The sequence below is a fragment of the Dermacentor variabilis genome, chromosome 1 (genome assembly GCF_050947875.1).
Source record: "Dermacentor variabilis isolate Ectoservices chromosome 1, ASM5094787v1, whole genome shotgun sequence".
Lineage (NCBI taxonomy): Eukaryota > Metazoa > Arthropoda > Arachnida > Ixodida > Ixodidae > Dermacentor > Dermacentor variabilis.
Window position 1 is genome coordinate 257480607 of NC_134568.1, and position 17568 is coordinate 257498174.

Consider the following 17568-nt stretch of genomic DNA (forward strand, 5'->3'; position numbering starts at 1 on the left):
AACCGGCTGCCGTTGGGCGGGGGGTCCAACACATATGAGGCCTTTGTCCATTTTTCTTGCTGAAAGATCGGGTGCAAGCTAGATTTATACTTTGGTTTGAGCTTTAATGTCATTCCTATGTTGGCGTTCTACTTTGGGCACATAGAAACAGTGCACTCGTTTGATTCAGGGGCACGTTATAATAGTGCAAAAACTGCCAATAGAATCGGTGTTGTGTTTTGGGGTTTTTTCTGCATCTTGTTTAACTTGACCCTCCGGATAATGCAATCAATTTTGTTGGTCCTGTCTGGGTTGAATTAATAGAAGTCGACTGTATTAATAACTTCTGGTGTTATTTTTCATGCTCACACGTGATTGTGCAAGCATTTTGCGTTCCAAACGTTCGCTGGCTGTCTCGTGATTTTCCGGACACTGCACTTTTGCCAGCAGTCGTCAGACCTGTAAGGCGGAATCATGAATCCTGCTCACATCACATTCCTGTCATTCATTTTCAAAGTGAACTCACCATCTACTAGGATTGAGCGGGCAGTGAGGCTTTGCAGTTAACTGTACAAGATGCATGCCTTACCACCTCTTCATCTGCTTAGTAGACAACATGCAAAGCTTCGCACTAAACTATAATGCTAAGTATAATGCTTCACATTTCAAACTGCTCCTAAGAGACATAACGAGCACCATTTCATCAGGAGTTGGCAACCAAAGTTCTGATTTTGTGCCTTGTCAACGTAGTGACATCTTTATTTGTGGCCACTGTGTTTGGACCATCGCTTGCACGGTTCATGCCCAAAACACTGTGTGACATCCGAAATGTTAATTACAGTAAAACCTCATTAAACCGTACCCGCTTAAACAGTAGTTTCGTTTTAAAAGTAGGAAAGTCAAATCCCAGACTCAGCGGCCATTGAACATAATGTGTTTTGTATCCGCATAAACCGTTCCAGCTTATTGCGTACGCATCGGTTAAAACGTAGCGTTTAACTTTTCGTCGCGCAAACACGGCGGTGAGCCGTCTCCATCGGGCGGCCTGGCAGAACAACAAGCCTCAGAGATCGGAACAACGGCCTCCGAGCGCCCTATGCGTTTGTGCAAAGCCACATCAACATCCACATCATTTCGATGCTGTGCTTTCTCTATGGCCGTGCCAGAGAGCGTTATGGTGTTGTGCAAGCGAGGACTCGCATCGTTCCGAAGCTCGGATAAAAAAGTCGCTGGGTGCTCAGCATAGAAGAAAAATTAGACATCGTCCTTGCTGTCGAACGTGACACGAAGAAGTCGGCGCTGGCACGCAACAGGGATCTGCTGCTGGCTACAGTGTGTGGCATTTGGAATGCTAAGAAGTTGCTCGGCAGCGCTGCTGTGACCGCGAAGACATGTCGGCTACGAGGTTCGACTTTTCGCCATCGTTGCCTTTGTTGTTGCCGAAGTGTCGACTAGCGACAGTGATGAGGACGACACGGAAAGCGACAGCACGGGCGATTCAAGCCCGACAGTGGCACAAGCTGCGCGTTACGGCAGCCTCATGATTGCAATCGCTGCAACGTGAACAGGGGCGTGATAACGTAATTCTATTCCAAATGAAAAGTATTCTAAACTCCGGCATCCGGGAATGAAAAAGGCGCTCCCGGGACTTCTGCAGCACTACTGCGCACGTGCACGGAGAATATGTAACGCCAGTGAGGAATCTACCATGCGAGTGTTTGCCGAGAAGAGGGGGCTGGCTGAGAAGCTGGCACGCAGCTTCAGTAAGTTTGAGGCCGCTGTCGTCATCGTGCTAGGCCGCCGCGGCATCAAGTGAAAATAACACTTTTGTCGCGTGAAGTGAATAAATACTGCATGTTTTTATGCCCTTTCATCGCACTCACTCTGAGTTCCATTTTCGACAGGTAAGTGGGTGATCTCATGCTATTCGGTTAAACAGTACTACCGTTTAGTACATACTTTTTCCGAGCTCCGGCCAACTACGGTTTAACGAGGTTTCACTGTACTGCCATTAAACATTGGCGCTGGGGGTATGTCACAGTGCCTCAGGGAAATCTGAATGATCGTGCAGGCCAAAAAAAATTGTACGGCTGAAAAACTTGGTCGGCGATCGTGTTCGACATTTTTGCTGCCAAAATACATTTTTTTTCAGCCACATTTGAAGAAAAATTATGATCCCTATAAGTGATACCCTGTCGGATCCAGCATTCTCAATTTCGTTATACAGTAGCAGGAGAATACTCCATTGAATCAAACAAAGCGTGATCAACAAAATTTTAGGTTTACTTCTTTATACAGTAAAAGCTTGTTAATTCGAATTCCGCGGGGATGCTACGAAAATTCAAATTATACAAAATTCGAACTAATGAAAGTCAGAAAGAAAGAACGCTTGGTTAAGGCGCATATATAGTCGGGCATAGCGTGAGCTAGTGCGTACGCGCCACGTCATGTTGGTGAGACCAACGTCTATAGTTCAAAGCACTGGCGTAGCAAACATAACTGGACTCTGCCAACGCAGCCTGACGTGCCCGACGTCGAGATGGCTCTTGCTCCACCCGTGCGTTTGTCGCACCGACTGTGCCGACCCACAATGCATGGCATGGGGAAAGAAAGGTGCCCACGCCGCTTCACGGACGGTCGCAGGCAGCCGTTGAAATCGGTGCATGGGTTGGCGATCGTTCTGCGCATACTTTGAAGAGAACAGCCATAGGGGGATGGCATTTCGGCTGACGCAGCACAAGTGCCGTAGTGTGAATCGCCGTGCGCGCCGCGTGCTGACGCTCTCTGCAAAAACAACAGCTACACTCTAAAATGCACTCTTAAAACGCATCAAAACCTGCTGCGACGTTGATCTCCGTTGTACTTTCATAGATGCACTGGCTGCACGCTGCCAAGTTCCACTATACTCATAAGTGGCGTCCAAACACGTATCCCAGTGATGCATTCCTTTGAATAATAAGCACAAATCTCAAAGGCTATGCTTTTTGTACTGCGAGCGCCGATAAACGTCATGGCTGCCGTGTTATAGACATTACCTGGTGCCGCTTCTCGGCAGAACACCTCATAGATAAAGAGCATAGCCTCCAAGATGTAACATGAAAAAAAGAAAGAAAAAAATACACAGTTTCGCCCAAAAGACAAAGCATCGATTGTGATACCGAAATAGCAGGCAGCCGTATGAAGTAAGGATAGCAATTTTATTGGCCGTATCAACTTGTAAATATTCGCTTGCTAACTAAAATACTAAGCATGGTGTCAGCGCACAGCAAACATGAACACGACACCTGATGATTACGGACAGTTGCTGTCAAAACACAATGGCGTGAGGAAACACGGCAACAGCAGTGAGCGCTGAGAACACAAAGCACGCACAAAGCTATGAGCCACCGACGTAACTAGACTCTGCCCTTAAAGGGCCCCTCACCAGTTCTGACCATTTTGAGCTGACAAGCGCAGAGCATACATTGCGCTATAACGATTGTGTGCAAAGTATTACATCGCTACGTGCTGTGGAAAGATATAAAATTTCAAACCAAACGCCATTTTCTACCGTGTTCCAGCGGCATGATCATGCTCTGCGATCCACTTTTTCTGCCTCAGTATTCATGTACAGTAGCACTGAATTATACCACAAGTCATGCGTCCTTGTGCACAGCACACAGCATTGTGTGCTGTGCAAACGAGACAAAAGCTCGCGTTTGACGCCGTGAGTGGAAGTGCGTAGCGCCGGGAAAAAAAATTAAGGCAGGACCTGTGACATATACGTCACGCGATTTTCGGGGTCCGGTATGGGAGAATGCACGGAAAGAATTTCGCTTGCACAGGCTAGACGGGGCAAGGGGAGAGAGCGTCTTGCTTGGCAGTGGAGCCCACTTGCTTAAATCATGGATTTGCAGCACTGAAATATTTCTATCTTGGCTATTAATGAGTCGGTTTGAAAATTTTTTTGCGGCAGAACGCTCCCTAGAGGACATAAAACAACTTCCAGCATATAGCCAAAATTTGCTATGGGGCTTGTTGAGGGGCCCTTTAAGAGGAAGTTTTAGCTCGAGTGCTCCAAACCAAATAAATGTAAAAGGAGAATTCATTTTTCTCGTCCACCACTGCACCAAATTTGACGAGGTTTGTTGTATTTCAAAAAGAACTTAAGATCTAGTGACTGGTGGTTTCATATTTTTATTGATGTTGTCAATTTTTTATTAAAACTTGGCGAAAATCCAAATTTTCAGAAAACAAAACTATCAAGTTTACAACTCAGTTACTAAGCAACGAAAAATTATATCACAATTATGTGAATTGCATCTAATAGTGCACTAAAGTGGACAAAAGTGATATCTTCCACATGAATCTCAAAACGTTTAGTAATATGGAAATACAGCCTTTGCAGAAAGAACCCTTGTACACAACGTAACGAATTCATGAAGATATAAATTGACATATTGAATTTGTCCATTTTGAATGATGTAATGGATGCCATTTACAGAACCACAATATCTATTCTTGATGCAGAGCTATTAATCTGTAAACTTCGTGCTTCTATCTTTTCTTGAACTTTCGAAATTTTGAAAATTCTTTTAACAAAATTCAGCCCCTAAACTGAAATTCTGTGACCAACAGTCACTAGAATTTACCTTTATCTTTTAAATGCAATAAGTTTCATTCAAATCGGTCAAGGTGTTATCTCAGAAAAGCGTTTTTGCATTTTACATGTACAGTGGAACCCCGTTCATACGTTTTTCACCGGACCGGGGAAAAAAAACGTAACAGCCGGGAAAACGCAACAGTGAGGAAAGCTCCGAAAATGAATGAAAAAAAAGTGCAGCTTCAACTATAGACAATTTATTTCCACAGAGTGCACTTTGGACCTAAAAGAAGTCCAGAATGGTGGCTTGCCGTTTCTTTCGCTCGCTAGAAATCACCACACGTTTCACAATAGCCTGGAGGGGCCGCATTGCTGTCAGCGTCGCTGTGAGGTGCGACGTACCTGCGGAGGAGGTCCAGAGCCGCGACGGCTTCTCCAAAGCTAGGATTTGGCAACTCCCCGGCATCATGTGGCTCGTGCATCGCAGTCTGCGGCTTCACTCGCGACCGAGTTCCCAACAATCTCGGCAATGCTCTGACACTCTGACGTCACGACGACAGCATCCACGGCGACGTAGACGTCGTATGTGACCGCCATTTTGGCTTTTGGCGAGTTTTGGCCGGGCTTGGCTATGGAACTGGCTGCAAGAAGCCGCACGTTCAATGGCGGCCTCTCGAACTGGCGTGCGGCTTCTTGCAGCCAGTTCCATAGCCAAGCCCGGCCAAAACTCGTCAAAAGCCAAAATGGCGGTTGGAGCGCATTTCCTACTTTAGCCCAGGCGGGTTCGGGGGGCGAAGTTGCGACGTATCATGCGGGAACGTTTTCACAGCTACTGCGTAACAGCGGGGTTCCTTATACAATGGATTCTATGGAAGCTATGCCGGGACCGGATGAAAACGACGTAGCAGCCGGGAAAACGCAGCAGTGAGGAATGTAACAGTGGGGTTCTACTGTATTTGAATAGGTCGCGTCGAAGTTGGGCCGAAGCTAGAGCTTCCTCTTAAGGGGCGGACGTGGCTTTCGCATTTCGAAAAAGGGCCAAAAAGTGAATTGTTGGAAATCACATTTTAAATTTCCATTACTCTTTTTCTATCTGATTCCGAAATATCATCACTGCAAACCACGTAGAAGTGCTCTAAAAGATTTATTCCATCAGCCAAGGTGGTGAAAAATTTTGCGGAAATCAATAAAGAACAGCATTTTTCAAGCCACAACATCTCTGGAACAGCACAACCGAGCGCCGCCATCTTGATCTCGTTGGAAAGTGCATTTCTCCGTCTTCATATTTGCCGCTTCAGTTACCTCCTCCATACAGAAACAAGCACACAAAAAGCAAATGATTGAAGACCGTGCCGGAGTCTGCGATTGGCTGCACCCGCCACGTGGCTCCAGCGCGGTTTGTCATTTGTCCGGCGCTCGCGTCGTCTGCTCGGCTCTTTGCACCTCGCGGGTCTGAAAGTCTCCACTGGCCGTAATCTGGACTTGTAAAAACGGGCGCTACGTGGACATCGTAGTAGCGTGGCCGATCCCTGCATTTGTGGACGTTTGAAACCCGCAGCTATACATACCGAGCATCGGCGACCCGGACATCGCTACCAAAATTTGCGCGCGGAATCCGGACACGCAGTGAAGCCTTTCAGCACTCAGTGTTTCAGACCAAGCAACTCGTATACGCAATGCTCAGACCTGCCGCTAAGCATTCCGTGCATAGGAGTCTCCAACTTGGCGATAAAGCACATCGCGCGCGGACATCTCGGACCCTCGCCTAAGCACAAGAAATAGGCATCGGTGCCTCCGACTGTTCGACTACGTAGTACATCGAGCGTCGACTCTTCGAGTCCACATCTAGGCATTTCGTGCTTCGGCACCTCCAACTGCGCATCTAAACACATCAAGTGTCGACTCCTCGCGCCTGCGACTAGGCATTTCGCACATCGGCACCTCAGACTGCGCGGCTAGGTACTTCACAATTCGGCACCTCGGACTGCACGACTAAGCACATCTGAGTGTCGACTCCTCGAGCTCGCGGCTACTAATTTCTTGCATCGGCACCTCGGACTGCGGGGCTAAGAACATCAAGCGTCGACTCCTTGAGCCTGCGACTAGGCATTTCGAGCATCGGCACCTCGGACTGTGTGGCTAGGTGCTCCGCGCGTCAGTACCTCGAACTGCGTGACTAAGCACATCAAGTGTCGTCTCCTCGAGCCCGCGACTAGGCATTACACGCATCGGTACCCCGGACTGCACGGCTAGGTACTTCGCTCGTCGGCACCTCGATCTGCGCGAATCAAAGGGCAGAGACCCAAAAAGTCACCTGTCAGCAAAGACAGCAAAAACTACAATACTGGTGCATTTTGAGAGATGTGAACTGCTCCAAAAACTTTGAGAGACGTTTTCTCACAAGTGTGTTTTGGACACTCTGCATTGTCTGTCCATAGGCTAGCATGGGAGTGCCTGCACCAGTTTTGATCCTGTTTGTTTTTATGTACCGTATTTACACGATTGTAAGTCGACTCGAATGTAAGTCGACCCCCCCCATATCGCCTGCCCGAAAAAAGAAAAGAAAAAAAAACCGAGGGCGCATTCGATAACGAAAATTTATTAGTAGCTGACATGGTCACTGGACTACTCGTCTTCACTAGTGCTGCCATCGTCATCGTTGCTGCGGTCCCACAGCGCGTCGTGGTCTAGCGAAATTTCAGATTTGGCAAACGACCGCACCAGGACATCTTGCAGAACAGCAGCCCACGCCAAATGCACCCAACCACACGCAGCCGTCAGGGAGGCTCTTTTGACAGGTCCGGTTGGCGTAATTTCGCAGTCTTCTGCCGCCAGCCACTCGTACTCACGGCGGAGCAGAACCTTAAAATTAAGCCGAAGGTCCGGGCTTGTTTCATGACTACGTCACACTTCACTGGCAGGGACCGATCACGCATTTCAGCGACGCTGCCGCAAGCTTAGCCTACAGCTCCGGAAAGCGTCCAGACTTCGGCACGTGGGAAATTTCTCACTTGCCGCCACAGGGTGAAAATTTCGCTTCGCTGCAGTCGCCACTCTCGCACCACCCGTTTAGAAACATCGAAATTGCGGCCCGCTGCGCACTGATTTGTTTCTTCGGCGTAAAGGATGGCAGCCCTCTTGAACGCTGCTGTGAACGAGTGCCGAAAGATTAGTGAGCCTGCAGCACTCATGACGACTGGGGAATCATAGAAGTAGCACGTAGCCGGCAGTCAAGTGTAGCGCGTCAAAAAGTTGGTCAAACCAATGCCAATGCCTTTAAACAGAGAAAGAGAAACCCGCGAACGGTGTCTGCTCTTCCATGAACTACCGATACTCCCCGCAAGCGCCGCCGTTCTAAGGGTGCCGCCGCAAATGGGAACAGCGGCGCTTCCATCAACTATCGACACCCCTATGAGTGTTGCATGCACTGTAAGACTCAAAAATGTTGAAAAACCCTTCCGAAAAGCGAAAAAACACGCGGGATAACGAAAAGATACGTGTAGGACCATAGAGCAAACATAAAATTGTAACTACGTTGTAGCTCTCGTTGGTATCGCTTTTTTTTTGGCGGGGTCATGTTTTGGAATGATTGTAAGTCGACCCCCCAACTTCAGACTTTCAAATTTTAAAAAAGGGGTCGACTTACAATCGTGTAAATACGGTATTCCCTGAAGTGTGCTTAAGGGTATGACAGTGTTGAATATGTTGTTGAGGGCTTAGTTTTTATTCTGCATGCTAATTTGTGAATGGCAAGTTCTGGTACAATTAGGAAAAGTGAACATGATGTTCTGTGTAAAAAAAATAAAGCAGTTAAAAAATTTTGGAACTGTTGTACCCTGTAGTGCTCTTTTGAGCAAAAATTGAAACTACAGGAGCTCCCTCGCATGTTTTGTTACACTGCCAGGTTTTCCACAAGCGGAACACATGTAACATTATGTAAATTGAAAACTAGTCGAGATATCGTAATGAAACTGGATATTTCTTTATTTCAGACACTTTTGAGTGTGGCTGCCAAATTTCGTTGCTCTAGGTCAAAGAATAAAAAAAGTTAGCTCTGATCCTCTCCCCTTAACACGATCGCTCTCATGATACGGCCTGGTGACCGCGCACAGCCACCACATGTGCAGTTGCAGCTGGAGAAAATGTCTGCCCCACTGGCGCCTCGCAACATTGGGTGCCTCGTGCGCTAGAGAAAAAGGCGCACTTGCTCTTCGCATTTGTCCCTTTCGAGCAGACGAGATTGAACCGCGATTGTCGGCTCCCCTGGCATGTTTTCACTCGCGCATACAGTTTGGGAGCAAGGCTACGATGTTGCCGCCCTTGGACTTGATACGAAACCTCGCAGTAACTCTGACGGCCATGACAATGGCAGAAATGCTCTTGGAGTGTCCTTATAATTGCTATTGCAATAAATAAATAAATAAATAAATAAATAAATAAATAAATAAACATGCAGGGCCTCATCCGTGTTTTCATCTTGAGAGATGGAGAGAACTGACCTGCAACAGATGGCCGCAGAAGGAATGAGTAAAGCTGCGCAGCGACGATCGTTGCCATCGTGCTGCCACGTACTAGCACTCTCGCCATCCACGAGGGTGCAAAGTTCGAATTTCGGTGGCGGTGCAGATTTGTGTGAATTAAAGGGATGCGTTACATGTTCTTTCAATATGTTGTACAGTGAACCACGGCGGCTACTTTGAATTATCCGAAACTTCGAATTAACAAGTTGTGAAATAACAAGCCTTTACTGTAGTGCATTTGAATCTCAATAAACGGAAATCGCTTAAGGGGGGACAAGGCTTTACTTTATTTTCTTAAACAATTTCATATAAATTTGCACAGTTCATGTATTTTACCAGCTTATTTCAAAAATGCAATTATTTTCTTTCCGATAAATATTTTTTATGATATCCAAAAGAGGATGTTCTTTGTTTCTTGCGTAATGAGCTAATTAACAGCGATTTGCATGTTAACGTACAGCACACTGAATCAATTCTGAGTGTTCACGATGTGTCATAAGCTCCAAATCATTGTTTTAGGCCTTTTCTGAACGAAGTTACGTGTGTCAAATTAAGCCTTATAAAGGCTCACCTTGGTAATAGAAAAATATGAAGTTGGACATTTGTTATGGTAAAGTTTCACAACCTATAACTTCGCTTCAAAATGGCCTAATACAACGATCTATAGGTCACGACGCATTATGAAGATCAAATTGATTCCTTGTGGTATACATTGCTGTGCAAGTTGCTGTTAACTAGATAATTAGGCCCCAAACAAAGAACATCCTGTTTTGAATATGATGACAAATATTTATCATAGAAAAAAATTATTTCATTTTTGAGATCCGCTGGTGAAAATGCATTAACTGTGCAAATTATATTAAAATTGTTTTAAAAAATAAAGCTCTTCGAAGTGCCTTGTCCACCCTTGACTCTTTCGTTACCACGCTTATTCAAATCGATTGCTGGTGATTGATGCATGAGATCGCAGGTTTCGACATGTTGTAGCTATTTCTTATTCATTTATGGCCATCCAGGCATTAGCACAGGCACTGAACTTTCAGAATAAGCTTAAATTTTAGCTCTTCAGCAATGTTGTGATTTTTGACGGACCTTTTTGCGAAATAATGTGTGTGTATTGTAGCGAAAAGAGGTGTGGCTGTTACCTTCTGCCTCACTTGAGAAAGAAAGCATGTCGCTCACAATTACACTGTACTAGCATCAAACTTTTGTAATCAAATCGCTCCCAACAAGTCAAGGATTAAATTATATTGTCAGCTTTGACGTGTGACAGTGCTGAGTGGTGATAATTAACTGAAAATGACACCAGCTGTTCACTAGTGAGCTTCGGTTTGGAGTCCGGGTCATTATATTCTGTTAAAGTGTATTTCTGTAGGTCCACAGCTTGTCCAACATGTGAACCTGGCATTTTCAGCCAGTTTCCAAGCGTTTCGGTTTCACTTCTCTCGTAAAATCTAGGCATGGGGCGCTGCCGGTGTCACTGTTCAGTTATTGAAAGTCGCTCCCATGACGTCGTCCCATGCGGCTGCACTACAAGAAAAGCGTTGTGCTTGAAAATATGCTGCACCCGCACTTCAATTTAGTGAATGACAACTAGAGTTATGATTCTGAAGATGACAGCAAAGCAGATTCAAGCTCTGACGGCGACAATGGTTTGAGTCTGCATGGGACATTGCAGCGTTTCACCGGAGAGTTTCCCTTACAACCTTGAGCAGTTTCCTACCTTGTGAGCGCTTATCTGCTGATCTTTCTGCACGACCCGAGAGCTGTACTGATTATCTTCAGGGTGCAGACTTCGCTTGGTTATGATGTGCTGCCATTGGCAGCAAAGAAACTTCAATTCACGCCAAGAAGGCCGCCCGTAGCACATCTTGGCCCAGCACTACAGATCAGCGCAAGACAGTTTACAACGGCGTGAGATATCTTTCTAATCTTCTGCAGAGGTGATAAAGACAATCGGCAATCTGCAAAAATGCAAACTGATATGCTTGGATGCATAATCTTGTGGTTATCCAGCTACACTGAGAGCAATTGGTCCTGGAAGACGTGCATGACTTTGACAAACTGGCAAGTGCGTTCCTTGGACTTCTCATCAGACCATCCTCAGAAGATGCCAAAAAGGCAGAACTGCAAAATGTGTTACAAGGACCACAAAGTTGAACAAAAACAAGACGTTTTGTGGGACAAGTGCGGACTGCGCCTACGTTTCACAAAATCCAGGAACTGCTTCACCGCATGGCATGAGCAATGAACTGGCCTTTGTTTCTTTTTTTGTATCCAAAGAACGGCAGTGTACTGAGCGTTTATTTTTTCAGACACTATTCCTGTGTTATTTATCTTTGAAATGTATGTTCATAATTTCCTTCAATATTGATGTTTTTGTAGATATCATGTTTTTTATTGTTTTTATTAACTGCCAGCAAAAACGGCACTTTCTAGAATTTTTATGTTTTAATTTGTTTGTTTGTTTGGCAACGTATGTTTTTGGAAAAAGCATGTCATTATGAACAGTATGCTATGCTGCAATGTGTATTGGAATATCATTTGTAGTGGTAAATCATTTTTTTCCGAGACCTATAAAAAACTACATTTTCTAGAGGTAAGGAATGAGTTAAACGGAACTGCCTCTTAAACGGAACACCATCCTCATGGTTGGTTGGTTTTATTCATGCAATTGTATTCAGCTTTCTCTCTCAGTAGATCAAATTCCTCATAAACGAAACCAATTTCCCTGATACCTTGAGGTTCCGTTTAAAGAGAGTCCACTGTATATGACAAATTGTTATACAGTCGAAACCACTTAAATGATGCCCGTTTTAACAATATATGAGTTATAACATTGAGAAACTGCTGCACCGTCAAGTTTGTATGTTTTCTATAGTCAAATAACCTGCTTACTACAATGCCCCCATACTCGTTTATCGGTTATAACGATGAAGTCTAGCTACTGGGTGTCTAAGCCGAAAGGTAATGTAATGCGAAATCCTTGAAAAGAAAACAGTCAAGCCACTGCATGCTGCCACAGGCTGATCCTTCTTCTCATTGCCAGCCTCGCGTGCCTCTCTCCCGTCGCCCTCCCATCCCTCCGAGCATGAATAGGCTGTGCCCATAGCACTACGCCACCCCACCCTCTGAAGCACGAATGGATAGCACCAACTTCGCTGACAGCACTGGGCCCTGCTCATGGCTGCCCTGAAATTGTTCGCTGGCCCTCATGCTGTGCATTTCTGCTAACAGATTAAGCCACTCATGCTCGTCTGTGATGCTTGCGTCAGTCATTCCTGGCCACATAGTCTCTCAGCCTCGTTTGACTCGCCGCCAAAAGGGAAAATGGCTGTTCTGCCCCTGATCCTCAGCAATGCACGAAGTTGCCGGTGAAAAGTCGCATCGATGAAAAGTCGATTGTCGCGAACGTGCTTACATCGGATAGTCACAAAGACGGCGTCAACGGCAACAATGGCATGGCAGTGCAGGCTGCCTCAACATTGATCTCGCTGGAGGTCCTGCAGATAATTCAGTCCCCCCGAGGCTTCGTTTTCGTGAGGGACCTTCCGCTGCACTACGTGGAGCACCTGGATGCCTTGGAGAAGGATGTTGTCAAGCTTAGCGTGAAGCAGGCAAAGCTGACAGACATGGGGTTTCCTCGTGCAAGCCAGTGAGAAGTACGCTGCGAGATGCTTGTGGGGATCTGGCCCCAGCATTTCCTCTGAATTTCTCAAGCTGAGGGGCTGCTGTGGCAACCTTCTTGCATTTTTTAAAAGGCCCCTTTTGAGGCCACCAAAGTGATGTGTCAGTGGAGCTCGCATGTCACTTCCCACCCGTGACCCTGCTTTGCAGTTATAGCAGTGCCATTCTTGAACGCCTACAGCCACGGCTTGTTACATGTGATCAGTGTGTGCAGTAACCAGAGTTAAACAGTTAAATGAGCCAACACAATAAGCAGCCAGATGGAAGGTGGTGTGGAGGGGCTCCGGCCTCACCGCCATTCTAGTTTTCATAGAACTGTTCTCCCATTCCCCATTTTGATTTTTTTCATGCGACCCGGTTATAACAATAGAATTTTCGTTGCACTTGAATATTGTTATAAGTGGGTTCGACTGTATCCGTGTTCATTATATCAAGGTTCAACTGTATGTGTTGTCATCTTTATGTGCTTGTCTGTCTCGCTAAAGCCTATGTATTGCACAATATTGCACAATAGTAGTCTGCAGGCAGTGAGAGACCCACGCGGAAGCAGTACGAATGCGATTTGCTGGCCCACGGTGGCCGCGCTGCATGCTTTTACTTTGTGCTGGTTAGCGCAGGTTGTAACACATTGGCAGGAATCAAATTGGAAGTTCTGTAAGCTGAGAGCTACTTCCGAATTAGCAGCGTTTGCCTGGTCAACTCTTGTTTCCAGATGACAATATCAGCTGGTTAAATGGCATTTTGTACGGACACGTGGGGCAAGTTCACATTTTATTTGGAGTTCAGGCACATTGGTTTCAGCATAGAGCTGTTTCGATACAGGCTGGTTTGCTGCCACACTGTGTTGGTTTGGTAATAAAAAAAGCAACAAGTATGTCAGTTTGCGTGAGGGGCATCGTTGCAATTGTAATCGACCTCGGCTTAGTGTTGTGGCTGGTATGTCGAAGACCATTTTCAAGCGCGAGTACTTGTGACATTTGTTTGCAGAAAAAAAAAAAAAAATTTGTGCGTCTCCCCATTTTTTTATGTGAAGACGCTGCCTTTGGCATGTGGTGCCTAGAGAGGCAACTGTGTAGTCGGCGAGTTCTGCATTATGGTGTGAGGAGCAGAATCCTTATAGTAGTGATGGCTTTGAAGTTTCACATGGTTCTACCAACATGTGACAATAGTTTTTGCTTACCTATGTGTGGTTCGGTGAGAAAAGTGCCACAAATACAACGAAATCCACATCCCACCACCACGGACTTGGTTATTGTACTTAAGATAGCAGCCGCATCGTGGGCTGCCATGAATCTGGCCATGATTGAGCGAACACCCAAGAATATGCATCCCTTGCTGCAAGAACACTGGTTTTGGTACCACCCAACAGACATCGTGTGCAGACTCTGCGTCACTGAACATGAATTTGCACGAAGAGGCCGCATTTTTGGTTGATCACTTTCATGCTCTGCAATGGATGTGTCTGTGCCTACATATGATGTGTGCCGTAAAAACGCTGGTGCTCAGCATCCTGTGCTGAGTTACGCAAAACATTGCAAAAGTGATCTTATCTCTGAAAGCAATCAACCCAAAATACTGCTCCATGGCAGTGCTGCCATCACTGACTGAGGCATTTGGCTCACTTTGCACTGTTGGCAATGCGGTTCCAAGCCTCCAGAAAGACTTGCCACAGTAGACTAATGGACTTTTAATAGTGAAATTTCATTTTGCAATGCATTCCCCATCTGTGCTGTCTGATTTCACAGCAACAAAATTCTTCCCAAAACCAATTTTTTTCACTTTGCCCTCCGATTTTGCTATTGCGAGGTTCAACTGTATGATATTTTACTGGTTGAATGGTATGCAATTTTTTGCTTCTCTGTTTTTTTCCCCCTGGTTTGTTTTGATCCTCTGATCCAAAGATACATTTCTTTGTTATTGTTTTGCATATAGCAGCTGGAGTTGCTCGAGTTGCCCGAGTCAAGGCGAAGGGGCAGGAGACCTCGGTTGGACCCTAGCAAGCTGGATCCGCACTGCCTCACCGGAGATGAGAATGTCTCTGTGATCAATCGGCTGACCGGGAAGAAGGTCAGAATCTCTCTCCCCCCGCCCCCGTATATCCTCTGTCACTTATTATAAACTGTGGAGCACTCCTTTAGGCATTTTATTGAATGAACTTTTCTTACAGATCACTGGAAGCAAGGCACCTCCTCTGAAGCACCTTGCCGAGTGGTTAGAGAAAAACCCCATGTTTGATGTTGACCCGAAATGGTCGCAGCTTGTCAAGGAACGGGTATGCTATCTTGCTTGTTTCCTTGCAATATATTTCTTTTCTTTTCAATTGCTTTTCTTTCTGTCTCGTCACTCAAAGAGCCTCTGATTAGTAAGGCACGTGTGTGTGTCTTGTTTGCGCTTGTGTATGTGTCTGTGTTTCTACTCACGTCCTGTCTTCCTCACATAGCTTAATATTTTCCTGAACCTCTGATTAGGTCTGGGCATTGCAAACAAACATTGTGGTATGTTAATAATGTGGTGACGATTGTCTCTGCAAATGATTGCACCGCTGTTTGCAATGAAAATCATGGAAAATTCAAACGGAAACCTGCATGCACTCATCCATGGAGCAGCCAAGCTTCTTCTCCTGCCTTCTCTTCCTGGCAGATGCCTGAATGTTTGCACACTTGTAGACCTTATTGTCAATCAAACATGAGATCGGACACATGAGCTGTGGACTGACGGGTGTAGTAGTGGAAAGTCTCGGCGGCGTGCACGTTTTGGCCAGCAGGTTGGCTTGATTGGGCCTCAGTCGGCAAGCCAACACACTGATCTTGCGCGATAGCAACGATTGCATGGTTGTGTATTCATGGTGGTGCAGAGAACGTGTACGTAATTTGTTATTCCCCTCATATGGGCACAGCTAGATAATGACAGGCCATCAAAATTTGCAGGAGGCCCTTTGCTGGCCTGTCAGAAGCACCCCACTGGCATTTCTTTTACATAGATCTGTTAATTTCTTTTTCCAATATCTGCATGTATGCCTGTGACGAACGTCATATAACGAAGCTATTTTTGTAGCTGATACAACTTCTTTATAACGAGGTTCTGGTGTATGCAGTAAAACCTAATTCATACAAAACCATTTTGTACGATTTCCTGGGCCCAGCGTTCACAATTCAGAGTGCAAATTATGACCATATACATTTGTTTCTTTTTTACCGGTTATTACGTTCCCAGAAAATATCATCTTTTGGTACCACCAATCGTATGATACATTTTCTAGACACTCGATCCTACGTGTGAACAAAAATGTGGACATTTGCCTCCACAAGATTCCTTGGAAGTAGCAGGTAATGCGCCTGCAACCATGTGAACGAGGGCTCTTGAGTTAAAGAAGTCTATATGTGCACTCTAGCAAGTGGAAATGGTATTTCAAATGGGTTGTGCAACTCCGTAGTGATGGCATGACTTCTCAACAACCAGTGGTGTCACACTCAGAATATCAAACGTAAGATCTGCACTGTAGATGTACAGCAAAAACCCTCTAAGGGTCAAATAATTTCAAATGCATTTCATGGAACACTTGATATACTTCATAGTAACCTTTTGCAGCATTTTTTTCCATTGTCAGAAGAAGTGCTTCTAATTACTTTGCCTTAGAGGAGTTTGTTATTTTCAGTGCTTATCTCTCTCTCTCTCTCTCTCTCTCTCTCGACTTGCACACATGTGTCTTTTCTCTCTTGTGAAGAGTGGTACACATAAGCAGCATAGCAATTGTTCTTAAATTTCTTGTGCAGAGGTGGTTGCAGCAGGCAAAACAAAATGAAGATGCGAAAAACCAGATGTCTCAGTCAACATCTGCAAGGCGCAAACGTGTAAGTACTGCTTTTTGTTTTCTTCTTAGGCGTTTGACTTTAAAAATACAAGTGTTCCAAGTGTTCAGCGTGAGCCAAATGTTTGTTATGTGCGGTAAACTTTAGCTAATTTTCTTGCGGTTACCACTGGGCCTAATCTGTGCTGCACTAGTGTGTCCAAAAACCAGCTACGAATGAATCAAACAAACATGCCAAGTCGTTTGTTTTCTCACTTTGAAAGCACGTATTCTGAATCGGAACTTGTGCACGAGGAATCTGCACATCTGCCTGTCTTTTTGGCTGCTTCAACTTCAATAGTGTTGTCCCGTAACCGGTAATTTTCTGAGCATAAATAGTTACCCTTCTAAATAGTTACCCTTTCCTACTAGCACACTCCGTGCGCCTTTCTCCTGAACTGTTGTGCTTTGTTGCGTGTCAGAGTTCAGCGACGTTGTGATTTGCACTCCCAATTTGCAAGAGCACAGAGTTCTTGTCTTGCCGTATTCTAATCATGAATCGATAAATGTCTGCATTTGTTCTTCATATGCGAAAGGCAGCCACTGACACAACATTATCTTCATTCAAAGTGAAAGCCCATGCTGCCGCATGAAGCACACCATCCAGCTGCTACTTGCCTTAAAGTTTGTAGCCTGGATGCCCTGCTTCTTTAGAAGTTGTCGAGCCCCATTTTGTATTGTTTCATCTGATACAGTACAGCCATTGTGTGAAAGGCTTCTGATGCATTAAAATATTGTTTCTTCGACCTTTAGCTAGTGGCCTGTCTTTGGTCCGTAGAAAACCTGGTGTGTCTTACTGATAGCCTTCAGCTTTTTATGTTGCCACCTCAAATAGAGGATGCATATTTCATTGACACTGAAGTGTTTCTGAATGAACAGTTGCCATTCTCCAACTCATAGCTTTAGGCTTGAAGCTAGGGTAGCGTAACTTCTGTACCAACCCATTGTGACAC

At 45.4% G+C, this 17568-nt stretch overlaps 1 protein-coding gene across 13 annotated transcripts in view; it reads left to right on the forward strand.

The window, feature by feature from the left end:
- The window catches only part of kis (chromodomain helicase DNA binding protein kismet), a 209878-nt gene that overhangs the window by 165326 nt on the left and 26984 nt on the right, over positions 1-17568 (forward strand). For 10 of the 13 annotated variants that reach the window (XM_075673530.1, XM_075673529.1, XM_075673528.1 and 7 more), the window contains 3 exons: positions 14701-14835; positions 14936-15040; positions 16542-16619. In XM_075673530.1, the coding sequence (XP_075529645.1) occupies positions 14701-14835; positions 14936-15040; positions 16542-16619 (318 nt within the window). The remainder of the gene's footprint in view (positions 1-14700; positions 14836-14935; positions 15041-16541; positions 16620-17568) is intronic. The other 3 variants (XM_075673533.1, XM_075673539.1, XM_075673540.1) reach the window with 1 other exon arrangement.